Source organism: Amblyomma mixtum, chromosome 6, assembly GCF_055824585.1.
Source record: "Amblyomma mixtum isolate Tamu chromosome 6, ASM5582458v1, whole genome shotgun sequence".
NCBI lineage: Eukaryota > Metazoa > Arthropoda > Arachnida > Ixodida > Ixodidae > Amblyomma > Amblyomma mixtum.
This window is the reverse complement of record NC_143017.1, coordinates 76,066,287-76,082,272: the sequence shown is the minus strand read 5'-3', so window position 1 is coordinate 76,082,272 and position 15,986 is coordinate 76,066,287. Positions and strand designations below refer to the sequence as shown.

At 45.3% G+C, this 15,986-nt stretch overlaps 1 protein-coding gene across 8 annotated transcripts in view; it reads left to right on the top strand.

Annotated features, from left to right (window-relative positions):
* da (transcription factor daughterless) overlaps positions 1–12,672 on the top strand; it is a 146,132-nt gene extending 133,460 nt beyond the window's left edge. For 6 of the 8 annotated variants that reach the window (XM_089548206.1, XM_089548211.1, XM_089548210.1 and 3 more), the window contains 5 exons: positions 231–311; positions 685–830; positions 2,164–2,321; positions 5,199–5,271; positions 6,811–12,672. In XM_089548206.1, the coding sequence (XP_089404332.1) occupies positions 231–311; positions 685–830; positions 2,164–2,321; positions 5,199–5,252 (439 nt within the window). In that variant the 3' untranslated portion in view covers positions 5,253–5,271; positions 6,811–12,672. The remainder of the gene's footprint in view (positions 1–230; positions 312–684; positions 831–2,163; positions 2,322–5,198; positions 5,272–6,810) is intronic. The other 2 variants (XM_089548209.1, XM_089548208.1) reach the window with 1 other exon arrangement.
* Positions 12,673–15,986: the final 3,314 nt, after the last annotated feature.

Below are 15,986 nucleotides of genomic sequence, written 5' to 3'. Positions count from 1 at the left end.
GAGCATAGACCTCTTGTGCAGCATCTCTGTTGCTTCCGTTTAGCCCATGGATGGAGAGAAATTTACAGTAGCAGTGCCACCTTTCATTCCTGTTCAAGTTCGCGAAAACTGTCGTGCAGTATTCCTTTGTAGTCGTGTGTGGATGTGTGCCCAGAAATTCTTATCGGTATGATGCACAGCAATGGATGCCATGCCTCAAATTTCCAATGGCACGTGTGATTTTATTGCAGGTCTGGAGATGAGGATGAGCCCCCGGAAATCAAGGCAGAGCGAGAAAAGGAGAGGAGACAGGCGAACAATGCACGAGAAAGGTAGACGCTTCAGTGCTTCCGGATGTGGAAATGTTTTTATGCACTCTGTGGTGTGGTGATCTCTGCTCTCGTGACTGTCCTCATTTTCTTTCAACTCTGACTGTGTGACAGTGATTGGCTCTGGGTTTAAAATAGTTTTAGCTTCTCTAGGCGGGAAAATTTGGACTGACCACTGTGCAAGCTAGTCTGCGAGGAAAGTGTGTTACGGGCCTGTTTGTTTTGCACGATTTAGTTGTTTAATTAGCTCCGCTAATTATAGCATTCAGAGCATTTCTGAATGAACAGACCAGTTTTTTCAGCATGGTTGCTGCTGTTGACTGGAACAGGAATGGTCTGTGGGTGTGAGCGTAGCCGTTCTGGGATGTGCGCGCAGGATACGTGTGCGGGACATAAACGAGGCGTTCAAGGAGCTGGGCCGAATGTGCATGATGCACCTGAAGACTGACAAGGCCCAGACCAAGCTGAACATCCTTCACCAGGCAGTGGAGGTCATCACAAGTTTGGAGCAGCAAGTCAGGGGTATGTCGCTTGCTGTGTCTGTGCATGGCCGCACTGCTGGCACCCAGAAACTCCCAGAGGCCCCTAAGTTCGGAAACTCGCATGTTGATTTTTCCGGGATTTGAGTCTTGCATATTATTATGCTCTGCATTATTGATAAGTTTCTCAAATCTTCTTCATATCTATGAAGCACCATCACCTGTAGCTGGTAGCAGGGTTTGGTTGCAGTCTCTTGGGCTGAAAAGTTGTAAAAAACATCTCAGGGGGGCTTCTTCGTTTGGCAAGTTCTAACTGGGATATCTTGTCCTAAAGAAATGACTCTACATACATGATAAAAGAGCGAGAGTGGGGTGATGGTGATTAGTGCACTGATAATTTTGGTGTGGAGTTCGTATCACTAGGAATATTCTTATCATCCAAAATGAACAAAATCCTTGTGCATTCACTTAGATCTGTTTGTGGCTGATGGGAGTTTATTTGTGCCCGCGCTACCACTCTGCTTGTGATGCGTTTTGTGCCACTGGCGATTGTGATGATGTGCAGACAGCGCCTTGTGCTCGTTGGTGCAGTTGCGGCTCGTACGTTCATGTCATCCATAGTGGCACAGGAGTGTTTGGAACATTAGAAATTCTGCACATTGTACATAATTACCTGGCCAGGGAATTCCACAAGTTCATAACCATGATAGATCATTGAGATTCTTCTGTATGTTAGTTTTGTGTGTGCTGCTTGTGTCTTCATCTAAACATCTTATGACTAAAGTTTGTAAGCTACCAATTGTTACGTACTAGCTGGTTGCTTTGATGCATTTGTGTTACACTATTACCTCGATTCAGTAGAATCTCAGTGACATGGTCATGGCTTGTATGAACTTCAGTATGGTACAAATTCGTGAAATTCCCTGGCCAAAGTGCTCTTAGAAGGCATTTGTGGTGCGCTTGAGGCGTCCACCGACAAAGTGAACCAGGTGTGTGCCTTTCCTTTGCGCAAAACCAAGAGAGGGTTTAGATCGAGAATAAGGTTAGACTAGGAACTAGACTGTCTTATTTGCTTCGGGCAAGTGGGCCCGGGTACTGTGTCTGGTTCACACACGCCCACCAGGAGTGTACCAGAAATGTGGGGCAGGCCAGAGTGGGTGCTCGCGGAGCCCATAAAAGCAGCCTGCGGAACCCCTGGGCTAATGTCTTGCAGTATGTTCCTTGCAAGTCACGTGGCAACTAACTTTTGGCTACTCCTTACTGCGTAGCTCTGTTTTGCCATTCTCCAGAGTGCGTTTCTGCCACTTTGCTCGGCAGCCAGGTGGCAGAAGGGAGAGTGCAGGGTAAACGTGGGGGGTGCGTGTGTGTGGGTGCAGAGCGCAACCTGAACCCCAAGACTGCCTGCCTGAAGCGGCGCGAGGAGGAGAAGAGTGACGAGGGGGCCAAGCTGGGGGCACACGGCCTGGCCCACCCGGGACCTGCTCTCGACGCGCTGGCACACCAGAGGCTGGCCTCTCTGCCTGTAAGTACCCTAGTAAGTACTCCTCTCCCTCTCTCTCCTAATAACAGATCACGACGTCCCCTTTTAATGCGAAAGCCTTTAGTGGCTCATTCTCCTGTCCGTCCATCCGGCGGTACATCCAGCACCTGGGCTGACTCATCGGCGAGCACGGCTGATAGGAGAAAACGAATGGTAGCAACAGATAGCGGGGACAAAATGTAACCCCGACGCCAAGTTTGATGACTGTAGTGTGAATAGTTGATTAATTATAGCCAATTATAGCGAGAAAAAAAAAAAAAAAAAGGAAACAGTGAAATGCGTCAATATAGCGCGGACGTCGATATAGCAACGGGAACGGTGAGGCGCCACATCCACCGGAAGTCGTCGCAGCACAGTGAAAAATTATCACAGATTGGGCGGGAAAATGCTGGATTTGTGTTAGGTTGAAAAATGTGTAATTAAGTGTAATTAGTACTTAAGATCACCAAAAGATCTATAATTTGGGTAAAAATTGTTTAGAAATGAGCAAAACTGGATGCTGACGTCACATCAGACGAAAGGACGTTGAAGCAGTTTGATCTGCCGCCAGGCAACAACTGCCGACGCACAGCGTAACGTCACCACTTCCTCTTGCCACGCTCTTCTTCTCTGTCGTGACATGGATGCAAGCGCGGCAAATTCAAATAGTGCAATGAGTCGCAAATGACTTTCGCCTTCCTGCACTTAAAAGATATCTAAGTGCCTCCAAAGAATTTTTTTTTTTGGGGCTGTGAGTTAGTTCCCTGATAAGAACTGCCTCGCTGTTCAAGCAAGAAACAAATGGGCTTGAAGGAGCAAAATACAGCGAAGCTCACACTTTGCCTGTGGTCGCACCAAAGGCAGGTATCCTACTGTAGTCTGATGCAACTGGAGAACAAAGTGGTTAATGCCCCTCAAAGCGGGGCTTACGGCCAATAGCGTCAACCGATTGTCATGGCTAACCTTGCTGCGGGAAACTCTCTGAAATGTGTGCCATTGGGTTCTTTTGACACCAAGGAATACAATAAGGGTAAAATTATCATCCTGGCTCTCATATAACTTGAGTAATAGGGTACTGAAGCTGCCACTTCAGAAACAGGAGTACACACTTTCCTTCTCATTTCTGAAGCGACAACTTCAAAACTCTATAACTTAAGTTTTATGATAGGCAGGAAGACAATTTCACCCTTATTGCATTCCTTGGTGTCAAGAGAACCCAATGGCATACATTTCAGTGAGTTTCCTGCAGCAAATTTTCTTTAAAATTCTCCGCAAAATACAGTAGAACCCCGTTCATACGTTTTTCACCGGACCGGGAAAAAAAACGTAACAGCCGGGAAAACGCAACAGTGAGGAAAGCACCGAAAATTAATGAAAACAGTGCAGCTTTGACTTGAAACAATTAATTTCCGCAAATTGACCCTAGGACTTTAAAAAATCGAGAATGGTGGATTGCAGTTTCTTTCGCTCGCTGGAAAGAACAACGCGTTTCTCAATAGCAAAGGCCGCATTGCTGTCAGCGTCGCTTTGGGGTGCGGTCACACCGCACGCACGCAGCAGTGCTGTGCAGTTCACGCGCTCACTGCAGTCCACGCTGAAGCGACGTTGTGCACAGTGTCAAGCACTGAAATGTTCGTAGGCTGCTCGCCGCGCTGCTCCGCGTAAGCCGCCCTGGCTGCCTGTCGACTGCTTTTAGTACGTCCAGCTTTTCCTCAAGGGAAAGCCCCTTCCGCTTACTCAACGCTATCACGCCATCAAAGCACAATAAAGATGTTGTTGCGACTGAGAAGGATGAAAAGGAAATTGCACGGGCCCTGCCGACTGGCTCCAGCGGAGCCACCACCGCTGTCACTTGCAGATAGAGGAGAGTTAAAAGATAAAAAGAAAGAGTGAAAGAAAAGTGCTGATAAGCGACCGCAGCCGCACGCCTCCTCCTCACCACCTCCCACGATAAAGATCGCGGCGTTCGGCGTGCGAGGCAGATAGCCATCTAGTGGCGGCCTCTCCAACTCGCGTGCGGCTTCTTGCAGCCAGTTCCGTAGCCAAGCCTGGCCAAGACTCGTCAAAAATTAAAATGGCGGTTGGCGCGCATTGCCCGGTTGGGTTCGGGGAGCCCGGCTGCGACGTATCATGCGGGATCGTTTCCTCGGCTACGACGTAACAGCGGGGTTCCCAATACATTGGATCCTATGGAAGCTATGCCGGGACCCGAAGAAAACGACGTAACAGCCGGGAAAACGCAGCAGTGAGGAACGTAACAGCGGGGTTCTACTGTACTAGCATAAAAAGTGCATAAGTGCTCAGGGAATTGCTTTACATGAAATTAAATGACATATTTAGAATCAGCACACAAAAATACATATTCCCTGAAGATTTCGTAACTGTGACTTCATTAATAATAATTTTTTTTTCACGACCAGTGTCCCCCCTTAAGCAGGGAAGGTGGGTGATCCCCGTAGTGTGGATAATTGATTGCTAATTGGATTTGAAGGTTTATTTCTTTAAAAATTAGCAGCATATTTTTCAGGGGTCTAAAACTTCAAAAGGGTTTTAAAATATTCTAGGTTTTGGATATTCGCTATTTGCTTCGAGGCCCGGATAGAATACTGCATCATTCACTTCAATATTCGAAACATTCCAATATTCACACAACTGAAGTTTTTACCTAATCAGATACACATTCATTTGACAGGTCTTAGATGTCGGGTCAACTCCGATCTCAAATCTGATTGTAGTCATCTATAGCAGCAGGTCCAGCAAATAGTCATTGCAGATGGCTCCTATGGCTCCTAAGCAGCTTATGCTGCCATGTGCCGAAAACGAGGTTAAAAACAATCTTACCAATGCAAATGTGATTGTATTCTGACATTTTATGTTTCTTTTCCTTTCTAGTGGACTGACTATTCCCAGCCTATGGATGGTGAGACGAGCAACTCAGAAATGTGAAGTTCTCAGTGTTACACAGGTGAGTACCAGACGTGTTGAGGCACTCTTTGCATTCTCTATCAACAGAGAGATCGAACAGGATGTCAGCTGAAGTCCGAAACACACAGAATGAGGGTACAGTGAAGCGTCACTGAAGTCTTATGAAATTTTTAGTATGAACAGAGTTTCGAGATGAGTGCAGTTGAAACTTGGTGATTCAAACTCTAATGGAACCTAGACCATGGTAAAGTTATGTTGAGTTTGTAAGACATCAGGTTTAGTAGACAGTCAGTAATAAAGGAGAGATTATCTGAATTTTGACATAGAACCTCGCTTATAATAGACATTTCAATTTTACTTGTTGGCTTTCACCTCAGCTCCGTGGATGCTGCAAGGATGTGGCATCATTGGTCGTATACCACGGCCGCATCTGTGCCTGAGAGAGACAACAAAGCGCGATCACTTTACAAAGTGGTCTAGCTATCTGCAAAACATCGACAAGGGGCATCTTAAAGGGACAGTGAGGAAAGCTCTAATATTTTTTTTATAGCAAAATCCGATAGTTCGGCATTTCATGGCTTTGTTGCCACTTGGTCGGCGGCGAAAGACACATTTATTTCTAAGAAATTTGGATTCGAAGTTGAAAAGTTTTTCCCACCGCTCTGATTCAAACTTAGAATTCTCTTATGACGACACAGGACTAAGTGACGTGAAACATGACATACACATGACGTAACGCAGACTCTGTGATTTCTAACGGCCAGCAGAGCAGCCTAACAGCAGCCGAAAAGAAAGCTACCGCCGGCCGCACGTTGAAGGCGTATATATCGGCCATTGCGGCCGTCGCTACCGTCGCTTCGTTTACATTTGCACAGGCGCTTTGCCAGCGTTAGGATGGATCCCGTTCTCGAAGTCGTCAACGAAGTTCTCGCACATAGACACCTTTAGCATACCGTGTACCTTGTTACCGTTAGCGGAATACCGGGAGCCCGCCTAACGCCGGTGAGCAGGCGCTGATTGGTCCCGATGCTGCAGGCGCGCGCGTAGCTGCTGGGTACGTGGCGCCATCTGGCGACGTCAAGGAGGTTTGCGCATGCATTGGCTGCGCCTCAGTGATTTGTGGCTTCTCGTGTCCCAGCGTTACTAGAAGCATTGGTTCTAGCAACACTGTTTTGTCCTATGACGTCATGAAGCTTGTACTTGCGAGTTTGGCCTGTGGCGGCGATACCTGTATTTTGGTTCTTGCTCTTTTCTACGTTACAAGAGCTTTGTTGTCAGTATGAGTGGCGTTTTTGTAATCAGGAGCTGGTATTCTGTCGACACAAGCCAACTTCAATTTCTCCTCAGTGTCCCTTTAAGGTCACATGATCGTGACAGTGTTTCCTGTTGGAGTGGCAGCCTGTTTGTGGACAGTCTTGAGACCCAAAAATCAAAGATGCCCGCTGACCTTCCTAATGCATTATTCTCTTGGGATGTGATTATGGCTCCATGAGCACTGAATCCTGTAAATTTTTAATGAAAATTTTGCGAGGGTAAGCCTCAATGTGGTGATCACCTTTCTTTTTTTCTTATTCTCCAGGGTTCCACATAACCTGTTTGCCAAGGCAAGACGAGGGTTCTTCATTCTTCTTCAAGGAGACTTCTTCCAGCTTCCAAGTAGATGAACGAGCAAAGGAGAAAAAAAAAAACGCGTTTTAATCTACAGCAGCAGAAGCAGCCACCTGTTCTTCTCTCCTGATCAGCACCGTCTCTCGACCTTTTGTGTCTTCTGCGTTTACACTTTATTATTTTTTATTTTTTTTAATGAGCTCCTTCGCTCGCTCTCTCTCTCTGTCATGGTTCATCGTGCTTCCTGCCCACGCCCCAAGGAAAGAACACGAGCGGGAGTTGTGGTTATCACACATGAACTCTATAGGCCCTGCTTGTTGTCGGCTGGCCAAGCGGGCAGGACGGCATTTGCGACTTGTACACATACCATAGTGCATTTCTCATCGCAGATCAGTGCATTTCTTCAGTGTGTTTGCGGAGGAAGATGGAGGAGAGCCCACGTATTCAGCAAGAAGGCGCGCTTTTTTTTTTCTTTTTCTTCCACCTGTGCTACTGTAGTGGAGTTCGGCGGGCAGGCAGGACATGTATTTAAAGTGAGCAGAACGGATGGGCAGTGCTGTACTTCTTCCCGCCTGCCGAGACACGGCTCAACAAAGCACCCCTGATATCGCGCCCTCGTAGCGGAAGGAAGCTCGTCGACGCACCTCCGTCGCATTTTTTTTTCCCTGCTTCTTGCCTGCTGCTGCGATGCGTTCACTGTGAGCAGCTGCAGGCAGACTTCATGCAAGGATTTTGGTGCATTTTTGTTTTTTCCTCTTCCGTATTTATTTCTTTTGGAGAAATTGATCACTCAGCTATTTGCTTGTCTCTTCTCCTTGCCTTTTTTTCATTGTTTTTTAAATCTTTCTCCTCCTTTCTGTGTGAAGAAAAAAAGATGTGTGGTGCGAGTGCTCTTCATTTTTTGAGTGTTTGTTTTTGTGAGCTTGCGTCTTTATGAATGTAACAGTGAGCAAGGTTATATACATAAAGATTATATATATATATATATATATTATACATATATATATACACACAAACACCAAGAAAAAAAAATGTATAGAATCATCTCTGTTTTTTCTTCATTGTCATTTCTATTACTGTATAAACTTTTGACGGGAGGCTTTTTTGGGTGTTGGCTTAGTGTTTGGCGCAAAGCTTGAGAGACAGGCAACGATGACAGAAAGAGGCGACACTTTCTGTTTAGCATTTAGCTAAAGCCAGTGTTCATCGTCACTCTTATGTTCTTCACTTTACCTCCTCCTGTTATTCCTCTCTGCCCCCTTCCCTATGTTTCCTTGCATTTATCGCAGCTGCAATTTGAGACTGGATGCTGCACTGCTGTCTTTGTTTCGAGTTCAGTACACTTTATTCGCCTCTTACATGGGAAGGCATGGTTGTCACAAAGGCTGCACTTCATGGATGACAAAGTTTCGTATAAGCAAACCTGCATGCTTCACTCTAGGGCCCAACAAATATCACAGAGTTCGAGAACATCTGAGCCAGTGCAGTACTTAGGTGTGCAAAAGTGACTCCCTGACTATTTGTCAGTGCCACAGAATTATTTTGGTAATGCTTTCCTTGAAAGGCGCATAATGGTTAACTTTGTCGGTGGGCACCTCAAGCACACCATGAACACCGACTAAAACGCTGAATTACCAAGCTTTTAGGTTTGGTTTGCTTTACGGGGTTTAACATCCTAAAGGGTCTCGGGCTGGGCGCCATAGTGAAGGGCTTCAGAAATTTCAACCATCTGGGGTTCTTTTAATGGCCACTTACATCGCACAGTACACGGGCCTCTAGAATTTCGCCTCCAACGAAATTTGGCCGGCACGGCTGGGATCACAAAGCTTTTAGTCGGCATTCGTGGTGGGCTTGGTGTGTCCACTGACAAAGTGAACTAGCTATGCGCCTTTCCTTTTCTCGAAACCACGAGAGGTTTAACACTGCAAGTAAGATTAGACTGGGAATAAGACTGTCTTATTTGCTTCGCGCAAGCTGCCTCTGCTCTCTCTGTCTCTCCACTAGTTTGAGGCGCGAAGGAGATGGTAGCAAGGCTGCATCGCAAGTCAGCCAATGAGAAGGCGGAGCGGCCTCGTAGAATGCCTCTGCACTTTGCGGCCCTTATAAAAGTATAGCAGGGGTAAGCAGTGCTAGCGTACCTCTTCACATTTGATTACCTATGCAAGTGGCTGTAATCTTTTTTTACATCTCACTTTCCATTGCTTAGAGGTAAGGTACCGTTGTGGTGGTCCTAAAAATGTGAAACGTTCCTTATATTGGTCTCGAAGTGTGACAAAACTTTTTTTTAAATGTTTCTGAATATTCATTAGGGAGAACAAAAGGCTAAAAACAGTGTCACGGACTAGAAGATGACAAAGTGGGCGATTACGCGATGAGCAGCGCTCGTGCTTGTTCCATAGCCATCCGTCTTGTTGTTCTGTCTTTAGTGGGGAGTCGCGTAGCGGTAGTTTTGCTGGATTTTTTTTATTATTATTGCAAGCATAAAGGCTTTGTAGCTTTGCTTAAGAGACTCTCACACAAGCAACTTTAGTACACTTAGCACACTTCTATTTGTGCTCTGATTGCATCGCTGCATGGGTTTTGGATTCTTGCTCTGATAATGCAGGTGCTGAAGGTTGGGCGTTCAGCTGTGTAATCTGTCGTGGCACATAATTTATGGAAAATAGAAATTGAAGTGCAGTCACTTCTTGATAGGGATCCGTTTCGTTGTCACGAGATCACATAACCATACCTGTGTGGGTAGGTGACTGTCTTGGCTCGACTGAACTTAGCAGTTTTTTCAGTATGTCTGGCAACTACATGAAGTAATTCACTGGCCATTTGCTGCCATCCTCGCAGCCTTGATGATTGTGGCTTCCCATGTAACAGGACTCCATTGATGCATGCACAACGGTGCAGACATTTCTGACACACTATTGATGCACTGTGGCGGTCTGTGACCGCATCTTGTTTTTATCTTGAGCTGTACATCGCACACAGAAACTCAAGTGTCTTATTTTGGTTTTATGGTGGTGACCATTTTTGAATTGTGCTCTTGTGTTCCTACCATTCAGCGGTAGCTTACCAGTATGTACAGCAGGTGATCATGAAGGATGCATTTACACTATACTGTGCTTTGTTTTTAAGCATTTACATCTTGTGACGAAGGTAAAAAAAACTTTACATCGAAGGGGCTTTTCCTTCGTGGTGTTAAGCACTTCTTGTGGATCGCAGTTGGAAGCCCTTATGCACAGTGAAGTGGCCAAAAAGCAAGTTGAACATTACACAGGGTTTTATTGACAATGCGGAGCAGCTGCAAGATGATTATGAGCAGTTATTTGGGTATCGCACTCGTCCCGAATTGTGCTCACTGTAAAAATAAGGTTCATTTTGTCAAGTAGGTTTTCAGTGCTGCTGCCATGAGATGTGACAGGTTGACAACACTATGTGATTTGTGTCAAGGCTGTTGTTTTGGGGCACATTAGGCAAGAGTGGAAGTTTTAGGATTAAGAATACAAGCTGTGAATTTGAAATTCCACTGAATGATTCCCAGAAAACAAAAAAATGAGTGAAACCTCGATATAACGAACACAGATATGAATTACTGGCTATGTTGAACTCGCCAGTACCAAGTTGTGCCCGTTCGGATAGATCGGAAGCGGGCGGAGTGGTTGAGAGAACAAACGCGCGTTAATGATATCCTAGTTGAAATCAAGAGGAAGAAGTGGGCTTGGGCAGGGCATGTTATGCGAAGGCAAGATAACCGATGGTCCTTAAGGGTAACGGAGTGGATTCCAGGAGAAGGCAAACGTAGCAGGGGGCGGCAGAAAATTAGGTGGGCGGATGAGATTAAGAAAGTTGCGGGAATATGGTGGCCGCAGCTGGCGAAGGACAGGGTTACTTGGAGAGACATGGGAGAGGCGTTTGCCCTGCAGTGGGCGTAGTCAGGCTGATGATGATGATGATGGATAGCAGCAGGCTTCACCGAACTACACTTGTGACTGGTGCTGCAAGCGTTAGCGCCAAGGTTTGCACTTTTATCTCCCAGTAGCGACATGTAGGGTTGCAGTCCTGCAGTCAGCACCGTTCGCGCCTCTGGTATCCATCGACAGCACGGAGGGGGTTGTAAGCTTGCCTTAACAATCCGGCACCCTTGATTTCGGCGAATTTTGTATTACGAACTTCGGCCACATCAAACTATATATTAAGATTTTTTACCTGTTCGCTATAACGAGGTTTCACGATAACCGTGAGTATGAAAACCCCCGAGCAAGGTTGTCCGAGTAGGTTGTCGCAGGAAAAGCGTGGCTTCCGTTGCCTGGAGCCCCATAGAGGGCTGCCTCGTTAACGATCTGAATCTTGCTGACCTTGGGCCGCCGCGGTGGCTCAGTGGTTGTTGTGCTCGGCTGCTGACCCGAAAGATACGGGTTCGATCCCGGCCGCGGCGGCTGAATTTCTTTGGAGGAGAAATTTCCGGAGCCCTTCACTACGGCTTCTCTCATAGCCTGAGTCGCTTTGGGATGTTAAACCCCACAAACCAAACCTTGCTGGACCTTGACGAAGTGTGATATTTCAGAGGCAGCATTGAGAACCTGCTGAATGAAATTGAAACTGCGGGACTGGAGCAGTCTTGCTTCTTTATGTCACCACATGCAGCAGTTTTGTAGCGGTGTTACAATGCCAAAGAAAACGGGAGCACTTCTTTGCGGATTATGTTTTGACAGTGCTCTGTACTACGTGCTTCTCATGTGGCTTCTGAGGCTGTGTAGAGGAGTGAAAATGCATCGCTAAGTTCGGTATTCAAGTACTTAACTCTTCTGCTTGTGCTATCTTGCTGTCCAGTTGAGGGTGCGGCTCTGTAGCCATGCTTAGTTATTGCTTTGCCGTGACACTGTCAACTTTAGCTGCCAGGTTTATTTCTTTTGTTCTTCAGCTAATGCATGAACCCGTGCCGCAACAGCTTTTCGTTTTTGTGTTATGCTGCTGTTGTCGGATTTCTTAGGGGACAAACCATTGTTGCTGGTCATTTAATGGTTTTTAAATGTTTTTATCAGCATTTTTATTGCTATTGATAAGGATCACTGATAAATGGAATAGGCTGCAGTTGCTACTGTTTTAATGGAGCCGCTTCTGATCATGTCACTGCTAACATGCTGTTATTTAAGGCAGCCCACTCCTTCTTAAATCAGCACTTTTTTTCTTTTTGCTTCCTGGCAACTTGACTAGTGCACGTGTGTGTGTGAACACATCATGAAGCGTCTATTTTTATTGTAATTGGGGCATGTGCAGCATCTCAGCAGCAACGTTCTGAAGAAAAACAACTGTTTTGTCACTTGATGCCATTGTTTTAAATAGGAGCTCCGTGTTCTGTTTGGTATTTGGAATTGTGTAATTTAACTAAGCGACATCGAATCATGCGCGTATGTCACGAAGTAACCTGTGCTGTTGTCCGCAATATATTTTTTCCTCCCCCCCCCCCCCCCCCCCTTCACCTTGTCATCTTTGTGTTTTGTTAACTCCGAAGAACTTGTCGCTATTTTGCCTTTTGTTACCATTTTATTGTTGTACACAGTATTTTCTTGCTTCTTTTGCCCGCTTTTATTTTAAAGAATCTTGTCTCGCTGTCAGTTTTTATTAAGTTGTGTGGCTGTTATGTACCACATTGTCCATATACACGCATGCCCTGAATGCATTTCTTTTGTTGTGTTCTTTCCCCTCAGTGTCAGATGTATACCCTTGTTTGTTTTTCCACCTGAGTTCTCAGGCTGACCATTTGCACATACACTTGAGTTGTCCTTTGCCGACACTTTCAAGTCAAAGAAGATAAAGAAAAAAAGTGCCATTTTTCGTAAAAGCGTGGAGACTCCATTCATTCTGCTTGTGCATTATGTGCACACTCCGGTTTTCAAGTGTCTGTCTTCAATTTAAGGGAGGGTCTTGAAAACTTTTTCTTCTATTTTTTAACATATCTTTGTGAAACATAGCACCTGGGTGTATCATTGAATGCTGATTTCGAATATGCATTTAGATTTCAAATATCTCAGCTGGAAGGAAATATATGGCAAAATAAAATATCCTAATTAGGTCATTTCTTATGGGTCTTTTTAGTAATTTATCAGTTAAATAAACATTTTTAAAGAAGAAGCAGACATTTGCAAAGGTCCAAAGCACATCCTAAAGCTAACAGAATGTCTACAAACTAATTTTGTTGATCATAAATAAACAACAAAGTTGGAAACAAAAATGACGTGGCAGTAATTAGCCCACACATGGCCTAATTGCTCATATATCATGTTTAAAGAAAAAAAGCTTTAGGATGTGCTTTGGGCCTTTGCAATTGTCTGCTTATTCTTAAAAAATTCTTTAACTGATAAATTACTATAAAGGCCCGTAAGAAATTACCTAATTCGAATGTTCTTTTGCGATAAATTTTCTTCCAGGTGATATATTTTAAATCTAAATGCATATTTGAAATCAGCATTCTATGATACACCTGCGTGCTAAGTTTCAATAAGTTATGTCGAAAAATAAAAAAGTTTTCAAGACTAACCGTCACTACCCAAAAGAACAAAAGCAAGTAGGCGTTGCCTGCGTGCAGTTCCTACTTTAGGTCTGGATGGCTTTGTCAGGTCAGTTTGGCAAGAGTTTACATTTTTCGCTATTCGCTAGAGAAATTCAAGCAAACAGCTTGGAGGAACATTTTTTTTAAAGCAGTAACCTGACAAAACAACTTTGTGAGGATGCACTTGCATTTTGACATAGGTGCATTTGAGAGTTGGCGCAGTGTAATTCTATTCAAACCACTGCGGTGGCCTAGTCATTTGAGCATTTGCCTCGTATGTGGTAGGTGCGGGGTTCGATCCCCAGTGCCGCCGGGTGCCCACCGGTGATACAGTGGGTATAAGCTTTCCCCTGCCTGGCAAGTTGCTTGGGAAATAGGTCTTTGACCCCACCTTGAGTCGGAGAAACAACCTTGTTCCATGGCGATTTTTGGCCAGAGATGCTCTTGCGCCTTGCAATGTTATCATCATCAAAATTCTAATCAATTTCTGCATTTCCTACTCACCCCCCCCCCCCCCCCCCCTCTTTGACTGGGCAAAACTGCCTCAGTTTCAATGCCAGCTGCTCACTTCTACTCATTGGCACTACTAATGAATTAGTGTTGGTTAGTGTCGTGGTGCAGACTGCTGGCATGGCTGGTGAATGCATGAAGTGCCACCTTGCAAAGAAATGGGGAAAAGTTTCTTATGGTACATTGCTAGTCTTCAGGTGCTCTTTCCCTCTCGCTCCATGTGCAGAGCAGGCATGAAGGCTAGTGAATGGGAGAGCATATAAGAAGGGGGCAGTTGGAGGGAGCTTGATTTGCCGGAGCATGTTGACCCGGCTGGCATTGAATTGCAGGCAGTGGCTTGACTTTAACGAAAAGGGAATGTGGGCGGCATTGTCTCGCTTCCATCAGTGACAAGGGCAGGAAGTACAAAACTGGAATGAAATTATCTTCAGGATTGCTAATGACCTCGAGGCACTGCATCGACCAAAAACAAAAAACAAAATAGGACCTGAACATCAAAAGCATCAAGATGAAGTTAAAATGTGCAGATGCTTGAAACTTGTGGTAACACAAAGCCGGGGATGCAAAATGAATACTGAAAATCTCTCTTTTTGAGCTCTGATGGGATTACACTAAGCGAGTGTTTTTGTTCACAAACATAGTGCCTCGAAGTGCCCACGTTTTCCCCACTTTTACATGACTTGTGTGACAGGAATCGGAAATATCATCGAGACCTTGAAAGACCTAGCAGAAATCGCATAATTAACCATTGGAAGAGGTCATTGGACAATTAGCATCCGAAGGGTTGTTATAGCAGCCCTAGTCTTCTGGAGTTAGTTGCATCCGTGTAAAAGTACATAGCTGAACAAATCCAATGACCAGACAGTGCGTACAACTGGCATTCTGTGCCCCAAATGTGCCTCTAAAGGTGAGAAAGCAGCCAAATCAAGTCGTGAGTGCTTGCACTGACAGGCACTTGCATTGTGGTTGCTGGTCGGTGCTATACCATTCAGCCTGCCAATGCACAGAAAATAGGACTGCCTCGGGAGAACCCGAGCGGCTCAGGTGAACACCACTGCTATTGTTCAGTCTGCTCTGGTAGTAAGTATTCGAAATACCCCTGTCGGTGCATACAGTTCCTTAAGCAGAAAAGATGCTTGCAACTTCGAATACACAGAGTCGTGTCCTCCGACAGCTATGAGACACAAAAATCTGAGTCTTTGCATGCTGTCGCACTGCTCTCCATAAGATGTTCCAGTGCAGGTATTGCATAGCTCTACATGTACTGACAAGCATAACTCATCAAGCTGCTTTTATGGCTTTGAACATAGTGCTAGAGAAGCAGTAAATAACCGCTTCGCCACTTCAGGTACCAGTCAAGGCCACAGTTCAGGATATGCAACAGGGAAAGGCGGGCTATTGGTGGTTGGAACATATAATGGAACCGTACAAAAGAAAGGCACACAGGAATGAAACAAACTACACAGCAGGGTTTTTGCGTGGCTCGGTTTTGCAATCCAGGTCGCAGTTCTGACATGGTTAGTTGGCTTCACAAAAAATATTGGACTGCCCTTTCAGATGGGGCCTTGCTTACATTGTATGGTTCAACAAAATTCAGCAGCTATAGGAATTGCTGCTAAACAAGTTTTTTAGATTTTCTCCCACTTACAACACCTTGTGTGGTAAAATTCTGCTAGAGGCTACCAAAAGCTACCAAACACTGGCCACCATCTGCAGCACCTACGTCCTAATAACTTTGGGAATCTAGTTTTTTCTGTACAGCCGCCACGGTCACTCAGTGGTTATGGTGCTCGGCTGCTGACCCGAAAGACGCAGGTTCGATCCCGGCCGTGGCGGTTGAATTTATATGGAGGCTAAATTCAAGAGGCCCATGTACTGTTTGATGTTGGTGCACGTTAAAAGAACCCCAGGTGACAAATTTCCGGAGCCCTTCACTATGGTGTCCTTTATAGCCAGAGTTGCTTCGGGATGTTAAACCCTCATGCACTGAACTTTTCTTTGCATGGCCAACTAAACGCACTTTAGGGGATGCAGTCTTAGTGTAAAGTTGGTCCAGACTGGTAACCTGAGAAAAACAAAATGCCATTCAGGTTTAA